The 17,973-nt window shown below is 42.6% G+C and overlaps 5 protein-coding genes across 7 annotated transcripts; 4 read left to right on the plus strand and 1 right to left on the minus strand.

Annotated features, from left to right (window-relative positions):
- The first annotated feature begins 297 nt into the window (after nucleotides 1-297).
- LOC119125484 (3-mercaptopyruvate sulfurtransferase-like) lies at nucleotides 298-1,953 on the plus strand. Its single transcript, XM_037256065.1, has 2 exons — nucleotides 298-931; nucleotides 1,415-1,953. The coding sequence occupies exons 1-2, from the start codon at nucleotides 343-345 to the stop codon at nucleotides 1,711-1,713; spliced, it is 888 nt and encodes a 295-aa protein (XP_037111960.1). The 5' UTR covers nucleotides 298-342; the 3' UTR covers nucleotides 1,714-1,953.
- Nucleotides 1,954-2,406: 453 nt separating this feature from the next.
- On the plus strand, nucleotides 2,407-4,529 carry LOC119125518 (SUMO-conjugating enzyme UBC9-like). 2 transcript variants are annotated; one of them, XM_037256107.1, is made up of 7 exons: nucleotides 2,407-2,716; nucleotides 2,945-3,030; nucleotides 3,111-3,194; nucleotides 3,275-3,347; nucleotides 3,434-3,543; nucleotides 3,704-3,783; nucleotides 4,027-4,529. In XM_037256107.1, exons 2-7 carry the CDS (start codon nucleotides 2,965-2,967, stop codon nucleotides 4,088-4,090), a joined length of 477 nt encoding a protein of 158 aa, XP_037112002.1. In that variant the 5' UTR covers nucleotides 2,407-2,716; nucleotides 2,945-2,964; the 3' UTR covers nucleotides 4,091-4,529. The 2 variants fall into 2 exon arrangements, with proteins under 2 accessions (XP_037112002.1, XP_037112001.1); XM_037256106.1 differs by having other exon boundaries at nucleotides 2,414-2,729.
- Nucleotides 4,530-5,483: 954 nt separating this feature from the next.
- il2rb (interleukin 2 receptor, beta) lies at nucleotides 5,484-9,607 on the plus strand. 2 transcript variants are annotated; one of them, XM_037255939.1, is made up of 10 exons: nucleotides 5,484-5,628; nucleotides 6,560-6,651; nucleotides 6,943-7,078; nucleotides 7,147-7,213; nucleotides 7,288-7,381; nucleotides 7,467-7,612; nucleotides 7,863-8,031; nucleotides 8,185-8,287; nucleotides 8,502-8,571; nucleotides 8,636-9,607. In XM_037255939.1, the coding sequence occupies exons 2-10, from the start codon at nucleotides 6,567-6,569 to the stop codon at nucleotides 9,353-9,355; spliced, it is 1,590 nt and encodes a 529-aa protein (XP_037111834.1). In that variant the 5' UTR covers nucleotides 5,484-5,628; nucleotides 6,560-6,566; the 3' UTR covers nucleotides 9,356-9,607. The 2 variants fall into 2 exon arrangements, with proteins under 2 accessions (XP_037111834.1, XP_037111833.1); XM_037255938.1 differs by having other exon boundaries at nucleotides 5,485-5,628; nucleotides 7,863-8,046.
- Nucleotides 9,608-10,024: 417 nt separating this feature from the next.
- c1qtnf6a (C1q and TNF related 6a) lies at nucleotides 10,025-12,484 on the plus strand. The gene is made up of 3 exons (XM_037256082.1): nucleotides 10,025-10,336; nucleotides 11,175-11,381; nucleotides 11,830-12,484. The coding sequence occupies exons 2-3, from the start codon at nucleotides 11,186-11,188 to the stop codon at nucleotides 12,375-12,377; spliced, it is 744 nt and encodes a 247-aa protein (XP_037111977.1). The 5' UTR covers nucleotides 10,025-10,336; nucleotides 11,175-11,185; the 3' UTR covers nucleotides 12,378-12,484.
- Nucleotides 12,485-13,191: 707 nt separating this feature from the next.
- Nucleotides 13,192-17,834, minus strand: LOC119125444 (carbohydrate sulfotransferase 12-like). The gene is made up of 5 exons (XM_037255990.1): nucleotides 17,584-17,834; nucleotides 15,517-16,178; nucleotides 15,080-15,232; nucleotides 14,774-14,953; nucleotides 13,192-14,695 (listed from the first exon to the last, which is right to left on the minus strand). Exons 2-5 carry the CDS (start codon nucleotides 15,922-15,924, stop codon nucleotides 14,147-14,149), a joined length of 1,290 nt encoding a protein of 429 aa, XP_037111885.1. The 5' UTR covers nucleotides 15,925-16,178; nucleotides 17,584-17,834; the 3' UTR covers nucleotides 13,192-14,146.
- Nucleotides 17,835-17,973: the final 139 nt, after the last annotated feature.

The following is a 17,973-nucleotide window of genomic DNA, read 5'->3' on the forward strand; positions in this document are numbered from 1 at the left end:
TTTAGAACATAATGGAATGTTTCTCTACTTCTCAGACATCTGGTACTATTTTTTCTTTTTAAACTCTTTAGTAGGTTTTTGTGTGCTAATGTTTAACGTGCACGTTTTTAGGGCTCAATTAATCTACTTTTTAGGAATAAAACCTTTTTTATGAATACTTGGGCCAGGCAATTTTATTTTAGATGGCGCTGAATGGATAAAGTCGGAAAACCACTGATTAGAGAATGACGTATTCACGCAAATGATAAAGGTTTTGCAAGTGAACAACAAATGGACCCGCCTTGCGCAACCCCCCCCAGAAAGTAGTCGACAAAGCCAAATTTCCACAGAATCTCCACCGATATGGCGGCGGCACAAGCGGTGGTCTCAGCCAAGTGGCTTGCGGACGCAATAAGAAACGGTCTCGTTGGCTCCAAGATTCGGGTCCTGGACTCGTCATGGTACACCCCAGCAACTAAACGGGACCCGAAAGCGGAGTTTGCAGAGAGGCACATCCCGGGAGCTTCATTTTTCGACATGGTGGAGTGCAGTGACCGGAGCTCACCCTACTGCTTCACGCTCCCTGCGAGCAAGCACTTTGCACGCTACGTGGGTGAGCTGGGCATCTCCAACGACACGCATGTGGTGGTGTATGACGCGCACGAGTTCGGTTTGTACACCTCGCCGCGAGTTTGGTGGATGTTCCGACAGTTCGGCCACAGCTCGGTGTCGGTGCTCGACGGGGGCTTGAAGCACTGGTTGGCCGAGGGGCGTTCGGTGACGTCGGGGGAAGACGCGAAGCCCGAGCGCAAAGATTTCCAGGTGACCACGAACCCTGCTTGGGTGAAAACTTACGAGGACGTGCTGGAGAACATCAGCACTAAGAAAGTCCAAGTGGTGGACACCAGGCCTGCGGGCAGGTATAGGGGGCTCGAACCGGAGCCCATAGAGAGTGAGTAGCTTTTCTCTTTTCTTTTCACTGCTGCTTTATCTATAAATCAAAAATAGTATTTATTATTTTCACTAGCGCTCTTTTATTTTTGTGTGCTAAGTTTGCCATCTCATAAATGTATACTTATCTTGATTGTTCTTATCTTATTTATTGATCTTATTCTTGTGTCACATGACTGGGCAAGTTGCCACAAGATGGCGCAAATCCCCCTGTATACAAAACAAGTTATCCCGCATGCTGGACTTTGGAATGTTGAAAACTTGCTGGGGATTTGCCTGGTCATGTAATACACGGTTAAAAAACTGCACTCCTGGAGATTTGAGTGATGCCCAACAATTTAAGATACAATCATATCCGCAGGCTCAGCGAGCACTTAAATTAGGCAGGCGCAAACATACAAAACTAGAATGGTCAGGTGTTTTTCCACATTCATTTGTTGCCTTACTTGGTCTTTTTTGTTTTTAAATAATTATTTTGTGACAGAAACGTTACCTGGCCACTTCCCCGGTGCAGTCAACCTGCCATTTACCTCCTTTCTGGACTCCTCTGGAAGGTTTTTGGCCAACGAGGACCTGTCCAGAAAATTCAAGGAAGCCAAGCTCCAGTTGGACCAGCCGCTGTGGGCCACCTGCTCTTGCGGCGTGACGGCTTGCTTTGCTATTCTGGTTGCTCAGTTGCTCGGACGCCAGGACGTGTGCCTTTATGACGGCTCCTGGTCCGAGTGGTTTCAGAGAGCGTCTCCTGAGCACATCATCTCTGAGGGAGAGGGAAAGAAAATGTGAGAGATCTGTGTTACAACTGGATGAAATATTAGCATTAGCACAGTTTCTAACACCAAATTAACTTGTTACTCAAGTAGCATTGATACTTGAACTATGCAGCAGTTTGCAGATACCTCTATCGTACCTTTTTATGCTATTCATCTATATCACATAGTACAATATATGTTTGCAGTGTATAAAAAGCAATTGATGTTTGTTTTAATGACGAGTAGGCTTTTAATAAATCATGCATCAATTGTATTTTTGCTTCAGTTTTCATTTAGGATTTCATTTAAGCATTTACGCATTTATTCATTCACCATTCATTCAACCAGGTCAGAAATTCAGCATTTAGCTTGTTTTGGGGTGGTGTTTGCAGGAGATTAGAACATAACATATTTTATCACACTTGGGCAGATGCCATGCGTATCTACTGTTCATCTAAGTGTCCCCACATGACCACAGTCAGAGAGCATTTACAGGGATGACGAGACACATAAGTTATTGACAACATCAAACAATTGCAAGTTAATATAAGTGAGAAACGTTTTAAATATATGTTGTATGAAATTTGTGAAAGATTTTGGATGAATGTTGACGTTGATGACGTGAATGAGTTATTCAAAAGACAAGTCCTTCAACTGTTATGAACGGTGCCACAACAAAGATGGCCGTCGGACTTCACGTAGGTCCCTGGGCTGTCCACAAAAGTGCCTGCAGGTCCTCCCGAAATAAACAAATTGGGGTCCTCTTTAGCCATATGCTAACGGCAGAGACAGGCTTACAATAGATAGACAATTTTGCTCATTTGAACAAATCGGTGAAGGAAAAAACAACATCCTCGTTGTATATTAGACGAGGAATGTTGAACAAACTACCGTTATATCGGTTGGATCACTTACGTCCCTAGCGGCCCATTATTTTCCTTTTCCAACGACGAAGGGTGTATTTTCTTCGGTCGCGCAAACGCAGCTAAGACGAAACACAATTTACTTAATTTTGATATTCATCCGAAAAATACCTGGTGGGTTTTGTTTGTAAGTAGACTTCGTTTTACAATTAAACTGGTAAGGAGAAATGAATTGATCACTTAAATCAAGTCATTATAGCATGGCGTGTAGCGGTTCCATTAACGGTGTCTAACGTTGAAATAACGTGTTGGACGATTCGTGCCTACGCGTGTTGTCATTTTGGTGAATGTACTCGGTCGGTGTACATGTAAGCAATTGAATTGTTTCAAATGTTTCCTTAGGGAGGGGTTAATGAGCATCAATGTCGGGCATTGCGCTTAGCAGATTGTCCCAGGAGCGCAAAGCATGGAGAAAAGACCACCCGTTTGTAAGTAGTGCCTTCATGATTCCCCAAGTCGGAGCTATTTTTCTCCTCGAACTCGCTCAAATTGATTTTGCTTCTCACAGGGTTTTGTTGCTGTCCCTACCAAGAATCCAGATGGAACCATGAATCTGATGAATTGGGAATGTGCCATTCCTGGAAAGAAAGGCGTAAGTACTTTATCGAAAGTAAATACATTTAACGGGGATGTGTTTCGGATGAATGCCGTAATTACTCCCTCGATTGTTAGACCTTGTGGGAGGGAGGACTGTATAAACTCAGGATGCTCTTTAAGGATGACTACCCCTCTTCTCCACCCAAATGTGAGTCCCTCTATGTTGCAAGCTTAACCAGGTACATCCAGAAAAGATGAATGATATTCAATAAGATGTCTTCAATTTGTCTTTAGGCAAGTTTGAGCCACCAATATTCCATCCAAATGTCTACCCATCCGGCACAGTTTGTCTGTCCATCCTGGAGGAGGACAAAGATTGGAGGCCTGCCATCACCATCAAACAGGTTCTCTTATTCATTCCATGCTTCACTTCAGATGTCAGCTATTGTGTACGCTGTTTCGATCAAAAGTAAATGGCTATTGCAAGTGAGCAAATTCTTGCATAGTTCTCTCAAGATGCTGCTTGTTCCAGACTGTCACTTTAATGGCACTGTGTGTTTTCAGATCCTGTTGGGAATCCAGGAGCTGCTGAACGAGCCCAACATTCAAGACCCAGCGCAAGCAGAAGCTTACACAATTTACTGGTATGCGTCCACTTTTCTGTCTAGTGATGGCTTTGATTACAATTCTTACAATTATTCTTTCTCTGGGCAAATTTGGAACAGTGTCAAAAGTCTGCAACTCAGTTCAGTCATCAATAAATCATGAAAAATGAGGCAAACAAATGCTCAATGCCCTAAAATAAGATGCGAAAAATGAGGCAAACAAATGCTCAATAAGCTGCCTGACTTGAGATTCAAATGTAATATTGTGTTTTCCCATTCCAGTCAGAACCGGATGGACTACGAGAAGCGAGTGAGGGCCCAGGCCAAGAAGTTTGCACCTACATAAATCTGGCAGGACAGTTTGACTTGATGGAACCTGAAGGACCACTCCAACACAAGGATAAACTTTTCTGTACTATTAAGCCATTTCATAGGTGGCATGTTCAAAGATAACCCCCAGCATTTGTATATTGGTTGTAATCTAAAACAGTCAGAAGGAAGCAGGCCTCCCTCCGTCCAGCCACAACAAGGAGGGAAGCATTAGAACAACAAGGTCACGCTTTATTCAACCGGTGTCAATTTCTCCGCAAATTATCTCCACGCACGTTTGGGAACAAGCAAAAGGCCCGTGAGTTTTTGCCAAGAAAGAAGTCAGCGTGTGTATATACTATAAATAAAGAAAAATTGTGAAAGTTATGTTTTATATTGTTTTAGCCAGTTGACATTTGTGCGTGGTATTATAACAAAGAACGTGAAATAAAATTGAATAAAAGACAAGTTAACGAGTACTTGTGGTATTTTTTTCAGTGTTGTGATGTGTCAATAAGTCACAATTAATAAACTAAAATCGGATTGAGCCTTTTTATAATTGTTGGCGGAAAAAAATATTTTTCTGAAATTGTGTTGTTTTCAGTCCAAACCTAATGTCATGTTCTCAGGTGTCAAATATGTGACATTCGTATCGTAGGAAATATAACACCTTTTTCTTCGCCTCGCCTCTCGTGTGGTTGAGTAACGACCTCACTGGGCAAAAAAACAGGGCGAGTCGAAGAAAAATGTTTTGTTTGTGTGGGTTGTGGTAACAGTGTGGACATATTGTTTTTTTTTATGTCGTGTTGATTGTGTATTTTAGATAAGGTCCAGGATCAGCCCCCAATTGCCATATTTAATATCATTATCCAAATGTCAATAGAGTTCAATTAATTGTAACTTGGCAACCCAATAAAAACAGTTGACTTTTTGACATGTTATGTAATTCTATATTCTCCATTTCTTTACCTTACGTTCCCATGGTGGTCTTTCCATCCAAAATGTCATTTTCAGGTGTGCTGTTACCATGGAAATCTCTCACCAAGGACTCTTCTATCTGCCAGACTCCTGTTTGACCACAAAACAGATGATGTGCTTATTCACTTGACATGCAGTGTATATATATAACGCACAACCAACAGAGGCTTGAGCATTCTAAAACGATACCATCACACGAGTATTATAAATTGCAAACATTGGATATTTTGTATGACCTATGAGCATTTATTGACATGCAACTAGGTCAAAATATAATCCGAACCTTACTTATTTACACTTTATGTAATTTCCAACTAAAAGTGATTCATTCACTAATTTAAACAGAGCTGTGTGGAATTTTTATTTTCTGCAACCACTGAAACTTGCTGCACTTTACGCTTCTTGTCAAGGCAGAAACGAAAAGGTGATTCAGCTTCTCGGGAGGCTTTTTAGTCATATGACAGGAAGAGAGAGAGCGAGAAGAAAATGAGAGCATGCAGAAGACAAGAAGGACAGCGAGAGACCAAAGAGAAGGAAATCTTCCACTGAAGACGACAGACAGTCTGGCAGAAGGGACGATAATGTCACCCTTCTCAGGTATGTCAAGAAAGTCGGCTATTTTAAAAGATGGACACTTTGATTTTTCATCTTATATCGCCCTGGGTTCTTCATGACCAAATGTATTTCTTTTTTTATTTCAATTAGCATATTTACAATGTATCCATAATTTTTATGATTTATCCATCATTTTTATGATTTATCCATAATTCGTAAAATGGATTTATCCCTCCATATTATGAATTACCGATAGTAGAAGCAAGATCCAGCCATGGTCATATTTAGGGGAGTTATTTTGTCGGCTACAAGAATAATTTATGCCGAATGTAGCGGCCGAAAAACAGCTTCTGCCGCTCTAATTGTTTCCCTTGTCATCATGAGCTAATTTTTTTGTTTCACGTTAGCAAAGCTTTTGATAGCATAAAATATGGATTTTCTATTTAGTATGAACACTAATAAGCAAGTTAATAAAATACGTCAATTATTTAATGGTCAGAGAATATTTGCCAAATTATCAAAATGGGTACAGTAATTAACAGTAAAGATCTATTTTTACTTTTGTACCAAAGTACATTTCAGAATCTACATTTTTAAAGTAACGGAGAATATGTTTTTTTTAACCAACTTTAGAAATGACTCTTCACGTCCTTTTTTTTTTTCTTTGCATGCAATCATTTATCTCATATCAATACTTAGGACTCATTTCTAAAAGAACTTTTAATGCAGCAACTGATTCTGAAAAAGTCCCTGTCCTGCTCAAGTCTTTGCTATTGTTTTTATTTTATGATTATTCTTTTACTTTTCTAAGCAGCACAACACCTTTCCAACAATCGTTTTTAATTTAACTCTTTATAGATAAAATGATCAGAGTTTAGATTTTGTGATTCGGTCTCTTTAGGGTGAAATGTCAAAAATCCCTTTTTGCTGCAACTTTCCATGCTACTAGTCAATTTGATGCTTTTGTTTCTAGGTTGACAATGGTGAAGATGGAGGCGTTACGGCCCTATTTGGTCTTGGCGGCCGTCTTTTCTCTTCATGCTTTGGACTGTAAAAACGTGCAAGGTGTGACTCGTTCTCTTTCTGTTCGTTTTCATGAAACTTGCGGTAATATTATCAACGCACTGTAGAAACTTACGAAAACATGTATCGTATTTTTCGTATCATAATTATGACATTATTGCTTTATGACATTTGTCAGTTCAAATTCCAACTGACTCTACATGTTGCAATTTAGGGTTAGGGCACATTCTTTCATTTGGCGCATTTTTTAAATAACCTGAAATTTTCTCGCAGTGTGTCAACCTTCATTTTCCTGCGACACAAACCTGTTAATCCTTATTTTAAAATTTTCAGGGCTCACCTGTGTGAATGACTTCATCAACAATGTCACATGTACGCTCAACAGTCCTTCAGTGGACGATTGCATTATCCACGGTTACAAGAAAATACGATTCAGAAAAGATGGAATGACACAAGCAAGAATAATCAGGTAAGACAGATCACTACAATATTTATGTCATGCGTAATAATAGTGACTGGAATCTTTTCTCAACTTAGTCGGAGCTGCGAGGTAAAACAACACCGTAACGCGCTTCCAGGATGCAATTTTGTCTTTGAAAACCGAGTAAGTATTCATAGAAGTAGACTGGAACGAGAAAGGAAGTCATAGTAGCCTACTCATAGTTTCGCTCTTCTCAGAACTTCACCTTCTTTGAGCGGATGCCCAACATTAGCATGAAATGTAACGGTACGCTGGTGGAACACCTCCAAAACTACGAACCCGAAAATCACAGTGCGTACAATTGATTTTCTCATCTTGATGTTTTTTCATCTAGTTATCACAACGACTTAACGGACGTGTGTGTGTGTGTGTTCAGTCAAAATGCACCCCCCAGGCCTCCCTAATGTCAGCCTCACAGACAAAGAGATTGTGATAGATTGGCGTCCAGGCAGCCCCCGCTCCGTGCTCCTCGAAGCGTTTGACTACCAAGTTCAGATCCAAAAGAGTGACCCGATGACAAAGGCAAGAATTTACATTTTAACATTCTCAGTGATTTAGATCAGCAGTTCCAGCATCATGACAGTAGCATAGTAGGCCTAAGTGTTCATCAAAATACTTTTTAAAAATACTTTTGTAAGCCAGTTTGGTGCTTAAAAAATGCACAAATGTGGCGGGCATAAGCAAGTCACGACAAAGCTTAGCATCGCCGTCGGCACGGTAACTCACCAGGAACGACCTTTTCACGTGTACACAACTTTATGTGCTCCACCAGGATGTTAAGATAATTCCCACCACCAAAGCACAATTTAGGATCGCTGCGGAGATGCTGAAAGACAAGCACCAGGTTCGTGTAAAAGTCAAGCCAGCACAAAAAGAGCAGAGCCAGTGGAGTGAATGGAGTCCAAGTGCATCCTTGGTGGGGCCACGATCGGAAAATACGGGTAAGGATGGGAAAGGTCAAATAGCAGCTCGCTAATATTTTATTGTAGTCATAAAAATGCCATCATTTCTGTCAATGACGTTTTGACTGTAGATTTTTGGGGATAATTTAATTTCCTCAATGAATTAAACTCAAAGTTTCTTTTTATTTTCAGAATGGAATCTGTCTCAAATGTTGATAATCGTGGCTGTTTTGACCATCTTGGTTGTCATGATTGTCATGACGCTGGTGTTTTACAAATGTAGCATCGGATTGAGGTGAGTAAAAAAAAGAATTCTGAACGTTAGCGTTAGCTCAAGTCACACGAGATGGTTGCAAGTGACAACCACCATAATAAGCATTGTTCAATGAATGACTTTCTGGCTGTTGAGATTTTTTATTTTTTTTTTCCCCTAAATTGATTTTTAAAATACAGCTCTCCCGATTGTGCCCAATAAAATCACCTGCCTAATGGTTCTTGTACTATTTCAGAGTTGCCAAAGTAAAGCCAGTTCCAAATCCTTCTAAGTACTTCCGAACTCTCGACGGGAGCAAACTAAAGGTGAAAAAAAAAAAAAATTCTTCAAATGAGTTCCTTTCTATAAATGTGGCTCTTATTTCTACAGGAATGGCTGAATCCGAATTGTGCTGAATCTTTACACACTGCCCAGTCGGTAGACCGCATTTCTCCAGTGGAGGTGTGTGAAAGCCAACTCGGGTCCAATAGCGCCCCGCAACCTCCAAGCAACACTCAAGCGTCGGGGTGCTCGGATGACAACAGGCTTGTGGAAAATTCGTCCTCCTCTTCGTCGTGTTTCTCTAACCTGGGTTACTTTGTATCCGAATCTTCCAGCAGCTCCGTTCAAACTGAGCCCAATCCTGTTTACTTTGCGTATAAAGACGATTTGCACATTCTGCACAAGGCCCATAATCCAAAGCTTCACCTCTTTCTGCCACCTTCTTTGTCCAAGTCTCCCAGCTGTGACAGCTTGAAGAGAGGGACGCAAAGCCCCGACTCGGGCTTTTGTATGGAAAGGGACGTTCTAGACGTCGAGGAAGATCAACAGAATTTAAATGGGGAACAGGTTTCGGGTCACCGTAGCTCTTCACACCTAAGCCTCCCTCTCCATCTTCCGGTGAAGAGAAGTAGCCCCTCCACTCCGTCTCAGATCTCCTCAGATAGCGCTCAGATGCATACACCTGTTCTAGCGGCTAACGTTAGCGCCACAGGCTGGCCCGTTGCTTGCGCAACGTACCGGCCTTCCTCTATGCCGATGGAGTCGAGCAAAGCGGGTTATTTTATCCTGCAGGAGATACAAACGACTTCCAGCAACGCGTCCATCTGAGATGGATCCATTTTTTTTTTTTTAACTTTTGCTGCTGAAAATCTTGATCAACCTCACTATTGTCGCTCTGTCATCACTCGCTTGTATAGGGCCAAATAAATGACGGTAATTATAATTATGTTGATTTTTTTTTTTTTTTGGTCTTCCTACGTGGTTTCTTTGTGGGCAAAAATCGTTGAGATCATTCATTCTTATCTGAAAACGTGCAGTAAATTTCCAGTGTTCTCAGTGTGCTGCAAAAAAAAAAAAAAAAAAACAATACAAACAAATTGAAAATGGGTCACCCTGTGACTTCCTGTCTCGCAATGGAAAGCGGGCCTGAGAAATGGTCTGAAGTAGACGTGCGTACGCACGAGCATCAACTTTGAGCGTTGACATGTCCTGTCAGGTGGTTACGGCGGTATGAGAGCGTGTGTATTTGTACGGCGGTTTGACATTTTGCCGCGGCCACAATTTGCACCATCGGACCTCCCCCCCGCACCAAACAAACGACTGCAATCGATGTTGGCGTGAAAACCGCTGAGATAATAAAGCTGAAGACAAAAACATTACGTGTTACATATAAAACACGACCCTTGTCGAGTTGTGCTGTTTAATTGTTGGGACTTTTTTGCCACGTGTTAGCTCAACTCAGTGTATTTTTTTTTTATATCCCTCAACAACCTCATCTGAGAAATCTTTTTCAGGTTGCAGCAACCAAAAGTTCCAAAGCCACAACTAAACTAACCAAACCAAAATGTGATTTATTGAGAATGTGAAGTCATTTTCTCTGCTGCCTATGTTTTGCATTCTATACTGTGATGTGGAAGGGGCAGGCCTGAGCTTTCCTCCCAAAATAAACAGATTGAGGCTGGTGAAGCGGGATAAGCAAGAAGAAAAAGTCTCTCTCTCTCTCTCTAGCATACGTGTATACACACACAAGGAGGGTGGACTTGACAATTTTCTTTTCTCGATCAAACTTGCTGCAAAGACTTGACCGAGGTGAGATCCGTTCCATCCTTAACTCGCGGGTTACCGTTTAACGTTAACTTGTAAATTGCTCCAAACCTTTACATGTGCAACGTTGCAGTGGAGAGCGTGGGATGCTCCATTTTAAGACTCTTCAGTATCAGATAACACAAACCATATGTGGTTGTAAAAAGAAAACCGTTTGGAATGGAAGCACATGAAAAGGCTGTGTAAATATGCAATATGTACAGTACACACACACACATATTGTGTTGTAGGGTAATGCTGGCCTTAGTATTGGATCACAATGTGAGCAGGACCATGGTGTTGCTAACAAATAAGTTGCGGTGCAGGAATGTTGCTATACACATAACTCGGTGCATTTGACTTGAACAGTCTTGCATAATGCAATCCACGCCGCCCCACTTCTAGTTGGCTCATCACTCAAACGAAGGCTTAAAGCCACAAGTTTTCCGCTGCTTAGCTGCCTGCTGGATTAAATCAACATTTTGGGAAGTCGAGCAGAAGCAGCTGACAAATGACACTTGTTTGATTTGTCAACCTGCTGTGATTTTGTTATGAAGACTTAGTTTGAAAGCCCACGTCACCCAATCATGTAAGTCCCCGGCCGGCCGGCCGGCCGGCTTGCACAGCTGCAAGGACATCTTTTCTCACAAAGCAGTAAAAATTCCACAGTGATTACACGGACAGCTGACCGACAAATATGTTGCAAGGTTTTCTCATGTTAGTTCCGCGCCATCCTCTTGTTTTTGTTGGATTGTGCCCAAGAAGTCTTTTGCATTGGTGGGAACATTGCAGCATAAAAAAACATGTGTATAAAATCCACTCTTGTTTTTCATTGTCATTGTAGGCACAAGCGCAATGTTGGGTGTCCTGGTCAGCCTGTCTTTTGTTCACCTGGTGACACAGGCGGCCCCTCCCAACGCTAGCCCCGTTACTTGCAAGCGCTGCTGCGATGACCTACAATCGGCAGCGGACGGCACCGCCACGCCCGCGTCAGGAGCGTACGGCCGGCTACCCGAGGTCCGAACCTACATCAACATGACCATCCTAAAAGGTGGTACAACCGTCCGTCCTCGCTTTACCCTTTAGGTCCAAACAATGATTCGAATTGACATCTCTGTGTAGTGGAATATAAGTTTCAAATTTAAATATGAATTTCAAATTGAAGCCTAAAATGTGTTTGCGTGATAGTGTCAAATAAAACACATTGTACTCACCAGAGACGTTTAAGGATGAACTCCATCCTGTTTTGCAAGCAGTGCTGATCTGCTCACAGTTAGCTATGATAAAAACATAAAAATGGTTAGAAATCAATTCATATAGTTTTATACATGTTGTACATGCAGATTGCAGTAAAAGTTCTTAAGTCCTCTCGGCTCATCAGTACAGCACTAATATTAGGTACTAAATGTGCCATTGAGTATTGCTACATTGTCTGTCTACACGTGTTGCTGCACCATTTGTGTTCAGTCAGGTACTTTAAAGGTTTCCATGTCCTTCAGGGGACAAAGGAGACCGTGGAGAAAGAGGGACACCAGGTAAAATTGGACACGAAGGACCTCCAGGATCCATGGGGCCCATGGGCCCGGAAGGATCCAAGGGCCAGGCCGGTCTCCCCGGACACCCCTGTAAAGTGGACTACGCTGCTTTTTCCGTCGGCCGTCGCAAGTCCCTCCACAGCCTGGAAGCCTACCAGCCGCTGATATTTGACACGGTTTTCGTCAACCTCGACAACCACTTCAACATGTTCAGCGGCAAATTCGTCTGCCATACGGCCGGCATCTACTTCTTCAACGTCAACATTCACACGTGGAACTTCAAGGAGACCTACCTGCACATAATGCGCAATGAAGCCGAGCAGGCCATCGTGTACGCCCAGCCCAGTGACCGCTCCATCATGCAGAGCCAGAGCCTGATGCTGGACCTGGGCCTCAACGACGAGGTGTGGATCCGTCTGTATAAGCGGGAAAGGGAGAATGCCATTTACAGCGATGATGTCGATATTTATATCACTTTCAATGGATACCTCATCAAAGCAAGCTCAGAGTAATAATAATAATAAAATGTCAAGTTATTCTTTTTTTATTTAGATAAAATGACATCTTCAAACAACATTGTATGCAGAAAAGAAGAAATAATAAATGCTTTTTAACTTAACACTGTGCTCTGACCTGGCAATTTGTGGCACCGGGTTCATGTAGTTAGCCACTACAACCACTAGAGGGCAGTGACGTCAAAATAATTCTACGTTTGAAAGCAGGGCCAACTATGCATGTCATGCAAATCCAGAGATGGCATGGAGATTACTCTCTGATGGAATCCTTCACTCGGTTCTTTCCTTTTCTATTCACCTGAAGAACTGAAGGCACCATTTCAGTTAGAAAACTAACAGTTGTCGCTTTGATTGGATTAGGATGAGGGCAGTGAATGAAAGACATCTCGTGAAGAATTGACAAGCTACAGTCCTACCTTATGTTGTTTTTCTTCTTTTCAATAAATTTGGGATAACCAGACACTGCACTGTAAAAGACAAGAAAACTGATACATCCCATCCAAATAGATTACACTGTATAAAAAATAGGGCATGTGCGAGACTCAGAAGATAAATTGGAATCGTCTGTTTCTAACAAAATACACACTGCATAAAGTGAACTGGTTGCACATGATCCATTTTGGGGGCGCATACAGAATGGTCATACAAGGCTCAAGACAAGACTCAGATCTCAGAAACGTTCCGCTGACCCATATTGATCGGGGGTGACAAAAAGACAAGACCTAGAATATCAAACAGACGTGTGGAATCGCACAGCTGCAACTGCATGCTGTTCAAAGTAAAAATTCCATCAATAAAAAATCTTTTTTTCCTTTTTTTGTTCTTGTGTAAACTTTTGCAAAGGCACTATCTTGTATCTTATTCATATCACCGGGTATGATTCATGCACAAGCCTTTGTAATCACAAGCTCGGAAATGTTGCAACCGTTTGCAGCCTCCAGGGTTGACAACACCAACGCACGACAAAAAAAAAATTCCCTTTGGAAATTACATCCAGGTTTTTACCTGTCCCTGCATCCAGTTACAGTTGAAGGAATGTTAAAAATTCCCTCTTAAGACTCAAAAACAAGCCCAGACAAATCCTACTCGCCGGAACTGTTGCATTTTTGGACATGATGCTACAATGCCGTTTACATCATGCTTTAAACCAGGCCAAAACAAAGCAAGCTATTAAACGGCGGAAATGATTACATCACATCAGTTAGGTCACCAAGCTGAAGGCTACAGTGGATAGCCGTAGGACAATTGTCCTACTCAGCTCAACAAGACCACGTATATATACCATTCATGCTTAAAAAAAAAAAAGAATTGCAAGAAACCATTGCACAATATAAAATCAATAGGTTTTAGACTATCACTGTAGCGCAGCAGCATTTTTAAAAAAAAATCATTGGCCAACTGGCAGCCGGCTGCTACAAAACCTGCATGGGGAAGTCACATGGTAGCTAGGTAACTGAGCGGCCAATCAAAGGTGACATCAGAACCGGGAGTGTCAAACACTCGCCGTGGGAGCTTGCAGGACGTGCCAAAAGACAGACATCTTCTGCGTCTCCAATAGCCTCACACTCCTTCGAGTGCTTTGCGCGATTGGAAAGTCTTCATTGGACGGACATTTGCTTCAGTACGGCGCTATGATCAGAGTCAAATTAAAAAAGATGTTTTTGTTTGTTAAAGTCCCTGTAAAGTGAATTTGTGCACAGACAGAACTATTTAGCACAAAAACATTTCACATTTCATTTTACAGGGACTTTAGAAAAAATAAACAGTCACTCATTGAGGATGGGGTCGGGTCGGTTATAACCAAAAAGCCTGAAGTCGGGTTCATAGAGCTTGTAAAGCTCCCTCCGCACCTCTAGGGGCACCATGCCGAACCAATCCGATTCCGAGTCACTGGCTGTCACATTTCTGTGTGAGGTAGGAAATTCCACCACGTTGTCCACACGCAGCAGACGTAACAAATGCTCGGCGTCTTCCTCGGCCGTCTCCAAGTGACCCACAAAGTCGTACTGGATCTGGCACGGGTGGCAAAGGCGGTACACCTGCTGCCAGTGCTCATTAAAGGGACTGTCCTTCTCCGTCTGAGGGTCCAGTAGATACTGGATGAAGTGGGAGAAGGAGGGGTGGGCTCCCACGTCAAACGCCTGGTCCACAGCGTCGGGGGGCGTCGGCTGATTGGCGTAGCGCTGCAGCATCACCTTACCGAAGCGGCGGTAGAAGTCCTCGTTGCGCAGCTGAAATTTATCCCGGTAGGCTGAGATGAGCCGCAAAAAGGGGTCCCGCACAAAAAGGAACTTGGTATACTTTTTCAGTTTGACCTTCAAAAGAAAAATCATTTAGGAAATGAAATGCTTTCGTTGGAGTCTCCCCCCAAAAAAAAAGAATTTTGAACCGACCTTCATGAGGTGCCTTGCAAACTTGCCGTAGCGCTTCCAGAATTTGTTGAAGGTGAAATGCATGCTGCCATTGTGAGCCAGCTCCCTGGGGATGACCATTGGGTCTCTTTGGGGAACACCGTCGTGGAGTAGGCTCTCACTGAGAACAATCATGATTCGCTTCCAATTTGTACAGGCTACCTAGGGGGTGCAAACATCAAATGATCACAGGGTGGAAAAAAAAAAAAAAAAAAAAAACACAAGCTCCTATTTGTGAAAATAATAGTTTGTCCCAAAAGCCAGCGAGTGGAAAAAAAAAAAAAGTACCTTTGGAACGTAACAGTAGATGACTCCATGCCTGTCATCAACTATCAGATGGTCCAGCTCCTTGTTGGGAATGTCATCGAATGAACGTTTTTTGCCAGGAAACATCAGGCTGTCATTGGCACACAGTTCCTTAAGTAACCTCTGCCGGTACTCCTGTTCATTTCATTTCATTTGGAAGGCAAATGGATCATCAATAAATGAAATGTGGGCTCTTTTTTTAGATGACATCTTACAGTTAAACTATAAAATCAACATGATTTAACTTTGTCATTTGTCTTCTGCATGCAAGGAAAAATAGCTTGATTTTGCAAAAAAAAAAACTTTATACTTCAATTGGACTGTATTACGGCTAGAGTGAGACTGAAGCAAGAAATAATCTTTATAAATAGTTCAACAGAAGTCAAGTAAGTAGAGTTTCAACTAGTCCAAATATTTACTTGTCTCTGGCGGAGCTCTGCTGCCACTGGAGTCAAATGAATCTTCCACTCCTGCCTTGGTACATAGCGCTCTTCTGCCTTCTCCGATTGGTTGCTGGTTTCGGCTGGCACCGGATCGGTGGGTTCGCCCGTTCCGGGCTCTAAGAACTGGTTGACGAAGGCATCGATGTCGGAGAGGAAGGCCGGAATTTGGGGGGTTTGAGCTTGCTGCTGCTGCTGCTGCTGCTGCTGCTGCTGCTGCTGTTGCTGTTGCTGTTGAGCACCATTTGTCATTTTGGGTCCCGGTGAGACCGGAGTGTGCAAATACTGACGGGACGCCCCAACTTCCGTCCAATAGAGAATGATGAGAAGAATCATGAAGGCGGAGCCCAGGAGGACAAAAATATGAAACATCCTGGATGTCCCCATGGTAACAAAGTAGTGTGCAAGATGTGCTTTCCCAGCTACAGAAGGGCGTGGTTACATCATCACCATGGCAACAGATTGAAATAGTTACCTGCCTCTTTTTAACAGGGTCACCAAGGCAACAGATCTTAGTTACAGAGCTCTTGCTACAGGGTCTCCATGGCAACAGTCAAGGGCCTCTCTCACCATGGTAGTAGAAAGGCAGCAGCTAGAACTGAGCCAGCGCTGAAATTTTCACCTCCGCTCCATGTGGCCAACTGCAAAGAGACAACACACAATCTTACGTGAGCATGACACTTGGATCCAAATACCACAAAATCTTTTTTTTTTTTAAGCACACTTGCCAAATGAAAGAGCATAAAATCATTTCACAGATTATTTGACAAGGCTACACTAAAATTTGACCTACCTCTCATAACAAATAAAAAAAAAAACGAACTCCAGTATTTAATACGTGCGCGTCACTTTTCCACTCATCTAAATTTGGAGCTCTCGCGCTACAGTCGTCACTTTTATTCTCCCCTGTCCCCCAAAGCTAAGGGCTGCTTTGACCTGGAAATTCATTCATCACACCATGGCTTCTCCCCTCAGACTCAAGCGGATTTCTAATCCTACTCTTCATGTGTAAAGCCGCTGCAGGATGGATATTGCTCAGTGCCCAGTTACCTCATCCCGCTGGAAAGCTCAACGCCACACATTTTACAACTTGTTTGGGAAACGAATCCAGCACCTGCAGTCTCTGCCTCACTATTTCCATTTCGTGCAAATAGTATGAAGGAATGTATTTGGACACCTGGGCATTACACCTACAGGAAAAGGAAATGGAAGAAAATACAGAGTGGGTTCCACTCTCCCGTGAAGGCTTTAGGAGTGGGAATGATGGGAAGGTTAGCACTCCATTTTGAAAAAGGACAATGCTAACAATCACTATTCATTTCAAAAGCATTTAATGAGATTGTGAGGCTCTCAAATTCTTTTCAACCAAACTCATCTTATTTACATGATCAGGAGTTGCTGAAGTATTTTATTAAATAGGTGGTTAATTCTGATTAAATGAGTTATAATACAATTCACTCGTGAAAATAATTGTTTGAAGTAGTTGTGTAGAAACAAAAACATTTATCAAAATATGTTTGCACAAACCTACTAATTATTACCCCCCCCCCAACCAACTTTCTTTTTGAAGATATTATTCGTCTTCTTGACTTCTAAAATGTGATTCAAATTGCTGTTGAAGTCCATTGAAAACATTTTGACCTGCTTCAACCAAGCGGCAAGCGGCGAGCGTGCAAGCCGTGCATAAAGCGACAGACAGACCCCTCGGCGCGCATCCACAGCCGCCGCCGTCACCGTCCTGTCAACGGATGCCAGAACGGGTACAATGTCGCCTTTGACCAAAGGCCCGGGGAACGCGCTGTCCCAAACACCCGAGGTTGCTCTTGTGGAAAAGAAGTCTCGCGTGGAGCCGTTAGCTCTTATTCTGGAGGTAATAATTCAAGGTAGCCGAGGAAAACAACAGTGTGTTTTTCCCACGTTATCGCCCTCTCGAGCTGCATTTAATGTCAAAGTCGTCTCTTGGGTTCAACAATACAGGCAGGGTTTCTTCCAAGACTTGGCGACGCTCATATGCACTATAAGCGGGGAGAAAGAGAAGCTTTTTACCTCTTTGGGGGACGCTACTTGCCCCGCGTCAGCTGAGTCCTCTGTGATGCCAGCAGGTCTTCGATCTGGTGCTTTACTCCTCCCGAGATCAAACGAGATTTCTCCAAGTATCGCGATAGTTTCCTCTTGACGTGCCCGTGAAATGCTGTATCGAGTTGGTTTAGCTAACAAAACACCCAAATAATCTACGTGTACATTTGCCGCATTAAAGGCGAATACAATTGTGGTACATCACGGTGACCGCAGTGTACAGCAGCCATTTTCTCCTCAATGCAATCATGATGATGGAATTAAAAGTCAGAGGTTAGAATGCTCTCTGCTGCTACCATTCATTGATTTCCTTTTAGTGGTTAGTTGTTGTAACTACAAGTAAATGTTCCATGACCCACA

This window comes from Syngnathus acus, chromosome 8 (genome assembly GCF_901709675.1).
Source record: "Syngnathus acus chromosome 8, fSynAcu1.2, whole genome shotgun sequence".
Lineage (NCBI taxonomy): Eukaryota > Metazoa > Chordata > Actinopteri > Syngnathiformes > Syngnathidae > Syngnathus > Syngnathus acus.

Coding starts and splice junctions, on each gene's coding strand:
- LOC119125484 (XM_037256065.1), top strand. CDS start 343: ATGGCGGCGGCACAAGCGGTGGTCTCAGCCAAGTGGCTTGCGGACGCA. Junction 932..1,414: donor CGAACCGGAGCCCATAGAGA/GTGAGTAGCTTT, acceptor ATTTTGTGACAG/AAACGTTACCTGGCCACTTC.
- LOC119125518 (XM_037256107.1), top strand. CDS start 2,965: ATGTCGGGCATTGCGCTTAGCAGATTGTCCCAGGAGCGCAAAGCATGG. Junction 3,031..3,110: donor GGAGAAAAGACCACCCGTTT/GTAAGTAGTGCC, acceptor TGCTTCTCACAG/GGTTTTGTTGCTGTCCCTAC. Junction 3,544..3,703: donor CTGCCATCACCATCAAACAG/GTTCTCTTATTC, acceptor GTGTGTTTTCAG/ATCCTGTTGGGAATCCAGGA.
- il2rb (XM_037255938.1), top strand. CDS start 6,567: ATGGTGAAGATGGAGGCGTTACGGCCCTATTTGGTCTTGGCGGCCGTC. Junction 7,382..7,466: donor CTACGAACCCGAAAATCACA/GTGCGTACAATT, acceptor GTGTGTGTTCAG/TCAAAATGCACCCCCCAGGC. Junction 8,572..8,635: donor TCGACGGGAGCAAACTAAAG/GTGAAAAAAAAA, acceptor TTATTTCTACAG/GAATGGCTGAATCCGAATTG.
- c1qtnf6a (XM_037256082.1), top strand. CDS start 11,186: ATGTTGGGTGTCCTGGTCAGCCTGTCTTTTGTTCACCTGGTGACACAG. Junction 11,382..11,829: donor CAACATGACCATCCTAAAAG/GTGGTACAACCG, acceptor CATGTCCTTCAG/GGGACAAAGGAGACCGTGGA.
- LOC119125444 (XM_037255990.1), bottom strand. CDS start 15,924: ATGGGGACATCCAGGATGTTTCATATTTTTGTCCTCCTGGGCTCCGCC. Junction 15,233..15,516: donor CAGAGCTCCGCCAGAGACAA/GTAAATATTTGG, acceptor TGAAATGAACAG/GAGTACCGGCAGAGGTTACT. Junction 14,954..15,079: donor TCTACTGTTACGTTCCAAAG/GTACTTTTTTTT, acceptor TGCACCCCCTAG/GTAGCCTGTACAAATTGGAA.